Source organism: Miscanthus floridulus, chromosome 6, assembly GCF_019320115.1.
Source record: "Miscanthus floridulus cultivar M001 chromosome 6, ASM1932011v1, whole genome shotgun sequence".
In the NCBI taxonomy this organism is placed as follows: domain Eukaryota; kingdom Viridiplantae; phylum Streptophyta; class Magnoliopsida; order Poales; family Poaceae; genus Miscanthus; species Miscanthus floridulus.
Window position 1 is genome coordinate 20,294,214 of NC_089585.1, and position 9,255 is coordinate 20,303,468.

At 50.1% G+C, this 9,255-nt stretch overlaps 2 protein-coding genes across 2 annotated transcripts; both read right to left on the reverse strand.

The window, feature by feature from the left end:
* Window positions 1-648: 648 nt before the first annotated feature.
* Window positions 649-1,256, reverse strand: LOC136460321 (uncharacterized). Its single transcript, XM_066460067.1, has 2 exons — window positions 1,184-1,256; window positions 649-1,127 (listed from the first exon to the last, which is right to left on the reverse strand). The coding sequence occupies exons 1-2, from the start codon at window positions 1,254-1,256 to the stop codon at window positions 649-651; spliced, it is 552 nt and encodes a 183-aa protein (XP_066316164.1).
* Window positions 1,257-7,274: 6,018 nt separating this feature from the next.
* LOC136457804 (AP2/ERF and B3 domain-containing protein Os01g0141000-like) lies at window positions 7,275-8,946 on the reverse strand. The gene has a single exon (XM_066457810.1). The coding sequence runs from the start codon at window positions 8,706-8,708 to the stop codon at window positions 7,554-7,556; it is 1,155 nt and encodes a 384-aa protein (XP_066313907.1). The 5' UTR covers window positions 8,709-8,946; the 3' UTR covers window positions 7,275-7,553.
* Between the last annotated feature and the right edge of the window lie 309 nt (window positions 8,947-9,255).

Consider the following 9,255-nt stretch of genomic DNA (forward strand, 5'->3'; position numbering starts at 1 on the left):
GTCTGCTCTAGGTCGGCTATGACTAGGTTAGCCCATTTGGACTTGACCACAATGTCATCCACGTAGGCCTCAATGGTCCGCCGGATGAGATCCCCAAAACACTTGAGCATGCAGCGTTGGTACATAGCCCCCGCATTCTTCAGGCCAAATGGCATTATGACGTAGCAGAATGATCCGAATGGGGTGATGAAAGATATCGTGAGCTTGGTCAGACTCTTTCATCATGATTTGATGGTACCCAAAGTACACATCAAGGAAGCAAAGGGTTTCACACCCTGAGGTCGAGTCGACTACTTGGTCTATGCGTGGCAAAGGAAACGAATCCTTTGGACATGCTTTGTTGAGACCCGTGTAGTCAACACACATTCTCCATTTCCTACTCTTTTTTTGTACAAGAACGGGATTGGATAACCACTCGGGGTGGTATACTTCCTTGATGAACCTGGCCGCCAAAAGCTTCATAATCTCCTCAGCGATGGCTCTATGTTTCTCCTCGTCGAAGCGACGCAGGCGCTGCTTCACCGGCTTGGAGCCTGGCCTGATTTTCAAGGCATGCTTGAGGACTTCTCTTAGAATACCTCTCATGTCCGAGGGTCTCCATGCAAAGATGTCTTTGTTGGCGTAGAGAAAGTCGGTGAGCGTGCTTTCCTATTCGGAGGAAAGCGTGGTGCCAATGCGCACCAATTTGCCCTTGGAACCACTGGGGTCTATGAGGACCTCCTTGGCGCCCTCTATAGGCTCGAAAGACCCAGCCAACCACTTGGGGTTGGGTGCTTCTTCAATGACCTCCTCCCTGATGGCTGCAAGCTCTTTGGAGGCGACAATTGCCGTGGCGTGTTCGCAGCACTCGACCTCGCACTCGTTGGCACGCTGGAAGGAGGTGCCGATGATGGTGACCCCGTATGGACCCAACATCTTCAACTTTAGATAGGTGTAGTTAGGGACAGCCTTGAACTTCACATAGCATGGATGTCCTAAGATGGCAAGGTAGGTTCCGTGGAACTCGACCACCTCAAAGGTAAGGGTCTCCGTCCTATAATTGGTCAAATTCCTAAAGGTGATGGGCATATCGATCTGCCCAAGTGGCATGGCCTGCTTTCCAGGTACGATGCCGTAGAAAGGCGCCCCTATCGATTAGATGCATAATCAGTCAATGCCCATGGCATTGAGTGTTTCAGCGTACATGATGTTGAGGCCGCTCCTCCATCCATCAGCACCTTGGTGAGCCACTTTGTGCCGATGATTGGGTCGACCATGAGCGGGTATCTTCCTGGCTGTGGGACGCTTTTTGGGTGGTCGGTCCGATCAAAGGCTATGGCGGACTCCGACCATCGGAGGAAGGAAGGCACGGCCTGGCTCGGCCATATAGACCACGCGGCACGCAAGCTTCTGGCGGCGCCTAGAGTCATAGGCCACCTGACCCTTTGAAGGTCATGAGGCAGCCATCCAGCATCGGAAATCCACCGTCCTTCCCCTCGGCGTCATCTAGCGGCCTAGCTTGGGCTCCTTCCTATGCTCCCCCTTGTTGGAACCTCCAGACAAGAACCGCTTCATGAGGACACAATCCTTGTATAAGGTGCTTGACGGGAAAAGTATGGTTCAGGCATGGCCCTTCGAGGAGCTTCTCGAAGTGGTCTAGGGTACCCTCGGTGGGCTTCCGATCCCCCTTACAGTCGGCAGTGGCCATGAGCGTGCCCTCGCGCCACTGCTTGTTCTTCTTCTTATTGGGCGGTTGGAGGCGCCTTCGCCGGTGTCCTCATCCTACTTTGCCTTGCCCTTAGGGCGGTAAAAAATTGCCCCGACCGCCTCCTCGCCTGAGGCGTGGCTGGTGGTGATGTTGAGGAGCTCTTGGTGGTTCACAGGCCCTTATGCCCTAGCTTGTGAACTATTGACTCACAGGTGGTCCTAGACAGGAAAGCTCCTATTACATTGGCATTAACGACATTGGGCAGCTCGTTGCACTGCCAGGAGAAGCGCCGGATGTACCCATGAAGAGTTTCCCTGGACTTCTATCGATAGTTTTTGGGATCCCATGGGTTCCCAGGACACGCGTATGTGCCCTATAAGTTTCCCACAAAGATCTCTTTTAGGTCCACTCAAGTTTGGATTCGGTTGGGCGGAAGGTGTTCCAACTACGTTTGCGCTGAATCAGCCAGGAACAATGGAAGTCTGCGGATAATGAAATCATCACTATCTGCTCCACCGGCTTGGCAAGCAAGCCGATAATCCTCGAGCCACAGTCCAAGGGTTCATTTCCCTAGAGTATTTCGGGATGTTGGTCGGTAGTCGGTACCGTGGTGGGAAGACGACATTAAGGATGTGTCGGCCAAAGGCCTAAGGTCCTAGCAAGTCAGGGCTCGGGCTTCAGTCCTCACCACTATCGTAGCGTCCACCACGACGATGGTGGTAGCCGTGGCAAGCCTCCTCCCTCTCATTACCATGGGCACGCCTGCTGGCATCTAGGGTGTCACATGTATCATGGTGGAGGCCGAGACGCTCATGCACCGGGGCCACAGCACGTGACCTACTGCCTTGCTGTGCCTAGTGGACTGACATGTCCTTGTTGGGTCGCTCTGATGGCGTGCGCTGGCTGGCATCGAGCTCACATCATTGGGAGAGCAAGCTCTCGGCCTACTATGCCACCGCACGCTCGAGAAGCATGCTAATCTCACGATGGGCTCTACGATCCTCGGGCGTCGTAGGCTCTAGAAGCCCCTGGAGCATGGCCGTTGTGGCAGCGATGTTTTGGCTTGCCCAGGTGAAGTGTGGGAGGGCTTCGTCGTCCTCGATGATCCTCCAGTTCACGCCGCGGGCCACGGCGCGCGCACGCCTACCGTCTCTGTGGCGCTCGATCTCTCGCTCAAGCTTCACGCGTTCATGCTCGAGCTGGAGTCATGCTTCTTCGAGCCCTTGGTGCCGCGCCCTCAGCTGCTCTACCCACAGGCGAGGTGGGGACCCCGCATCCCCCTCAACCTTGTTGTCGAGGTCGTCTATTGGGGTAGCCCCACCTTATGGATGCTTTTGACATATCCCTTAGGGGTACCTGCCATAAAACATTCTCATGAGGGGTGATGGTTCCCCCTGCTGGTGTTAGAGTCGAACGACGACTCTGATTCTTTCGCTAGAAGGTCGTGGAAAGATTCCACAATGTATTCGGTCATCCCCATAAACTCATCGTCCGTAGGGGATGGGGGCGTGCGCTGTGCTATAAGGTGGCCAATGGTTTCTGCGGTGTTGCGCAGACCGAACGGGAGGGCTATCGGAGCGCTCAAGATGAGGCATTCCGGGGAGAGTGGCTCTTCTACGGCAAGCTACGTCATGACATTGGCGAACGAGAAGGTGAGGCGGCGCAGGTCCTCCCGGGACGGTCGGGGTCCTGGGAAGGCGTCGAGCTAGCGCTCTAGCCTCCCGTAATCTAAGTCGAGGAGCTGGTCGCTCCCAGGGGCATGGGCCTTCGGTGCGTGCAGTTGTAGCTCCTCAAGCACCTCGACGATTACATCGAGGCCGGTGGAGTGGAGAGGTTGGACGGCGATGGGAGCCTACACCAACCCTTTCTCCGTCGTGACAATGAAGTCTAGGTTTTTAAAGCGCACGTGCACGCCTGGGACCCAGCTAACGCCGTGACTAGCCATGGAGGCCTGATGTGGACGTCGAGATGCGCAAAAAGCCCCTACCTGGCATGCCAACTGTCGCTATTTTTGGACCACCGACGAGTAAATTTGTATTTGTGCATCTGGCTCGGATGGTGTGCTCGGAGGACACAAGGGTTTATACTGGTTTAGGTGGAACGTCCCTACGTCCAGTTCACTGCTGCTCGTGTTACCAGCATATGGTTTGCAGTAGGGGTTACAAACAGGCTAGAGAGGGAAGGGATCCCAAGTCTCTGGTGGAAGGAGTGAACGGGTGCTGAGAGCTCGATTGTCGCTCAGCCGTGTGCCTGTGTCGTGCTCTTGTGTTCCGATTTCGTGTGGATCTTGATCCCCCTTTCATGGGGTGCCCTGCTTCTCTTTTTATAGGCGAAGGGAAAGCACGGGTTACAACGGAGGAAGAGAAGAAAGAGAGAGAGAGAGGGAGAGAGCGAAGAAGGCTTTCAGGGTCGCCTGGGTCCTTCTTCTCCTTTATGCGGGTCCCGTTGATCCTGTATATGTCAATAGGGATGGCTTCACGTCGCGGCCCTATTCGTCATTGGCGCCATGCACAGACATCATATGTCGATCATGGCGTTCCACTCCGTCCCGGTGGACGTCGGGGTGAACTGACGTACCTGTTAGCGTTCGTAGGAGGGTAAGGCAAAACAGCACCGGCACGCCCAACACTGTTCTTGATCCGAATACCTAGGTATGGTCCGCCATGGCCACGTGTTACATTGAGGCATGCCAGTCTTTTCTCTGGTGTCAGAGTTTTAACCCAGGCCCATACGCTTGGACCTAGAGTGGTTGGCGGCGGTATGGGTCCCCGTCGAACGAGACGAAAACCGTGTCCTTCGGGTCGGGTGAGACGGAGCCCGCGGCCTTGGGCGAGACGAAAACCGCGGTCTTAGGGTCAGGCGAGACGGAGCCCACACCCAAGGTGTTGGGCGAGACGGAGTCCGCGGCCTTGGGCGAGATTGAAACCGCGACCTTGGTGCCAAACGAGATGGAGCCCGTACCCAATGGATCAGGCGAGACGGAGCCCGCGGCCTTAGAGTCGGGCGAGACGGAGCCCGCGGCCTTGGGGTCGGGCGAGACATTTTAATACGTCTTGCTCTGTCCGGAAAAGTCAGCGTGGACGCTAACTTCCTTGCTTTGGGTATCTCTACTATCGATACCCTGACAATAAGTTACTCACTTTCAGCCTGTTCGCTTGGTCGTATTTGGCTTATAAGCCATGGCTTATCAGCCAACGAACAATATTTTTCTCTCACACTAAACCAGCCAACAGTACTTTTAGCCATGGCTTATAAGCTAAACTAGCCCAAACGAACGGAGCGTTTGTGTCTGCATTTCCTTTTAAAAAGAATCTTGGGATTCCGAAATTACAAGGTGTGCTAGCTCTCCTACATAAATAGTGCATCAAGCACACCTCTTCTATAAATGATAATAATGAGATGTCCATTTTTAGATGTGAGTGGTTCTTGTCGTTTTGCCCTGATTTCAACTCATTTGTCTGCTTAAATTTAGGACACACCTAGACGTTGAGCTGATAAGTTAGGCATTAATTAATAGGACACATATCAATCTCCTGCAGCTAATCCAAAATCTACTACACTGTTCAATCTAATAAAAACATCTGCAAATTAACTCTAGTAATATAAATATAGGGCGAATTTTGGAATGAATCATATTTTGATCATATATTCTTTCATTATTATTCTATCATCAGTTACAAAATCATAACCATTAGGATGTGCTCTTAAATTCGAATATACATCTTGTAAAAGTGAACTCGCGGATTACTGTTCTCGCCGTGTGTTGTGAAATTAACTGCTGGGAGAGCATTTAATAACTTCTAAAGTAAAGCTAAGAGTGCACTTAACCAGGATTGGGGAACATGTAGACGGTTACTGGTCACTTAACCAGGATTGGGGAACATGTAGGCGCGGCTTCAAATAGTTTGCCTTCAGTATGATGCCAAGAAGTCTATATAATGCTGCCAAGCTAATTAAAGTCATCTCTACTCCTACATCTTTTGCACAGGCGAAAGATTTCTCCCTAATATTTACTTCCTCGGTCCCAGAAAAAGAGTCATTCTTGTTTAAAAAAAATCAACAATTTTTAACTTTGACCAAATATATTTATCAAAATATTAATATTTATAATGCATAATTAGTAATATTATGTAGATAGTTGAATATATTTTTATAATAAACTTATTTAGAGATATAAATGTTACACATATTTTTTATAAACTTAGTTAAAATTGAAAAAGTTTGACCAGCACGATTCCCATAACAACTTTTTAGGGACGGAGGGAATAGAAATAAAAGGAAGAGAGAGAACATCTCGTTCTTTCATGTATCACTTTTAGAGAGAAATAGGTCTATCTCTATATATGTATCTCATGTATGATATAAACCTATACAGTTCACCCTCACTGATTTCCCCCTTTTATACCCAATATAAGCATTTCACCGTGGCCCCAGAAGTTCCTGTACAGAGATATCCTTCTTTACAAATATTTGGAAGCCAAAAAAGAGATATCGTGATCACACATTATATATCCGATTTAACTCAAATTGACCACTAAAAGGGGTATTGTGTACTTACTCTGTCATAAAATAAGTGTACATCTTGTGCTTCGAACAGTGAACTAATTTTAAGTTTGACTAAAAATATAAAAAAATACTAATGTTTATGGTACCAAATGTAGACATTATTAGATTAATAATCACGTTATATATTTTCGTAGTAAATCTATTTAGAGACAAATGTTAATAATATTTTTTATAAATCTAATCAAACTTAAGATTGGTTGTCTCCTCAAAGTGTGAGATGTGCTCTTATTTTGAGACGGAGAAATTAATAAGAAATAGACAAATGGAGTAAATCTACTGTAGCTTTTGGTTTGATGGGTGTCTACAAATGCTATATGATCGAAAAGTACATGTTTTCGCTCACAGAAATCGGTTGAATTATCTAAAACCAATGGAAACGGAAGGATATAGCTGACATACGATACAAGAAAAGCAAGAAAGTTATATACGAAGAAAGAAAAAGAAACAGCATTTGAGTTAAGGACTATATATACATACACTTTTGTAGGAAATAGGAATAGCTGATGTATACAGTTACACTTCTGGGGTGTGTAAGATCTTTTTTTAGGAAAGGGGTGTACGATCTTACCCAGCTCTGATCTAGCTATTACTTCGAACAAGACATCGATGAATCAATACTAATAATAGGACTCGTCATCCTTTTGAATGAACGAAACTGCAGAGATCTATGAATAGTCACTATGAGTGAACTAAGAAAATCAATCTATATCACAATAGTAAGAGGAACTGTCGAAACCATCATCACGAGATTCAAAAATTGCTATGTAGAAACTCTGAATCCTCAATCTTTTTTTTTTTTGCATCTTTAACTTTGATTGCTTTAATCATCTAGAAAAGCTTCGATTGTGTTTTGGTTGATGATGATAGATAACACACAACCTATATTAGTACAAGTGTGCAACATCTATGGACTTATTCATGCATGCCGAACTGCTACAGCAAAGCTAACAAAAGCTAGACTCAGTAGCCAAGAGTGATGAATCCAACAACACCAGAACAAGAAGCAAGCACACATGTTTAATTATCTCTAGCAGATCGAATCAACTTATTGCTGCACTCGATGATGGCACAAACTTGCATGATCTTCAGGACTGCTACTTCTAGCATCTGAAGACTTCCTAATGGTGTACATACATATACATACATATAACTCGTTTTGCAGTCACTTAAACAAGTTCTTTGCAAAGTCGAAGAACAAACATTAGCTAGTGGTAATTGAATTCAAGATGAAGCAGGCGACAAGAAGAACAAAAAGGGAGAGGAGGACTAGAATACTACTATGTGTATAATACGATCGCTGCTATAACAAGAAGGCACCTAGGGCAGGCGAGCGGTGATGAGCGACGCATTGCTTCTTCATCAACAACTCCTGCGGCCCATGCTCGAACGCAATCTCCACCGGCCGTGCGCGCTTCTGGCACCCGTCTCCGGCGATGACGACGCCGAACAGCCTCACTACACGGGCTTCAGTACTTGGTTTCTTCTCCGCTGGTGCCGGCACCGGCACCGGTGCCCCGTCGGTGGTGGCGGCCGTCGTCGTCTTGGTCTTCTTGCAATCGATGAAGAGCTGCTTCTCCGAGCTGTACGTGGAGTGGGAGAAGACGATGGTGTCCCCGGCTCGGAGGCCCTTCTCCCTGACGAAGCGGCTCCAGCCCTTGGTGAGCACGTAGCTCTGGCTGCTGTTCCAGTACGAGTACCGGAACCGCCACACCTTGCCCTCGCCGTCCTCGAAGTTGAGGAGCACGCCCTTGCCGCTGGTGGCCGCCGCCGTGGCCTCCGGCGCGCGCTTCAGCGGGAAGTGCTTCTCGGCGTGCTGCTTGGGCACCACGAGGCGGTTGAGCTTGCCGACGTCGCTGGGCGTCACGGCCTTCTCGAACAGCAGCGAGCGCGCCCAGGCCGGCGTGGGCTGCGCGCGGGCGCCCATGCCGCGGCCGCGCCGCAGGCCCTGGTGCAGCTCGTCGGCGTAGGTGTGCTTCCGCAGCATGTCGACGATCTCCGCCTTGGAGTGCGCCGCCAGGAAGGCGAGCTCGGGCGCCGACGCCCCGGCGCCCGGGAAGTTGGTCGCCGCCTCGCGGCCGCGGTAGCGGAGCGCGGCCACGTCGTAGGCGCGCGCCGCGGCCTCCTCGTCCGCGAACGTGCCGAGCCACACCCGGGCGTGGCGCTCGTAGATCTGCGCGCCCCACCGCCCGTTGGGCTGCGGAACGACGCCCTTGAACCGCGAAGAGCCCTGCGCCACGGCCGCCGCCGACGGCTGCGACGTGACGGCCTGCTCGTCCGCCGGCGAGGCGTCGTCTCGGCCGACGACCGCGCCGCCGCCCGGTGCTGCAGAAGCAGCCGGCGGCGGCTGCGCGGCGCCGGACTCCGTGGTGGCCGTGGACGCGGCGGCGAAGCGCGAGGAGGAGGAGTCCTCCGCCGACGCCGCCGCCGGCGTGGGGCTCATGCTCTCGATACCCATGATGAGCTACAGCTCGCTGCTGCCTGGAGTCTTGCTGCCTGCTGCTGCTTTCTTCGCTTGTTTGTTTGGCGTGTGTGCTTGCTTGTGTACTGCCTGCAGCAGCCTCTGCGGCGGCCTGTGATATGTGTTCGCCGCTAGCTAGAAACAGTATGGAATTATTGATGAGACTTTACTGTTCTAGGCTTGCAGCTTGCTAGGGCTGGGACAAGATGATGCAGGTGGTTGCCGAGTCTGTCTGAGTGGGGGGCGTGGTATGCTCGCCACGCTCTATGTATATATAGAAAATGGTATGCTTCTATTTTGGATCCATGCACCATGTGTCCTGTGTACTTCCTCCGTCCCTTATTTGTATATCAAATAAATTTAATAAAAAATTAAATTCAAAGATCTTTCTAATAATACTAATTATATACCATAAATATTAATATTTTTTTAAATATATTTAGTTAAAGTTGTTTCTCGGAAAGTGAAAACAACAAATATTTAGGGAGAGAGGGAGTATATTATAGATATATATTTATATAATTATTAAATATACAACATCTTG

What these genes read in the sequence shown, in the direction of transcription:
- LOC136460321 (XM_066460067.1), bottom strand. Translation starts at nt 1,256, where the DNA reads ATGGTCGACCCAATCATCGGCACAAAGTGGCTCACCAAGGTGCTGATG. An exon ending in AGGAGCGGCCTCAACATCAT is followed by an intron (nt 1,128 to 1,183) that starts GTACGCTGAAAC and finishes TCTAATCGATAG; the next exon opens with GGGCGCCTTTCTACGGCATC.
- LOC136457804 (XM_066457810.1), bottom strand. Translation starts at nt 8,708, where the DNA reads ATGGGTATCGAGAGCATGAGCCCCACGCCGGCGGCGGCGTCGGCGGAG.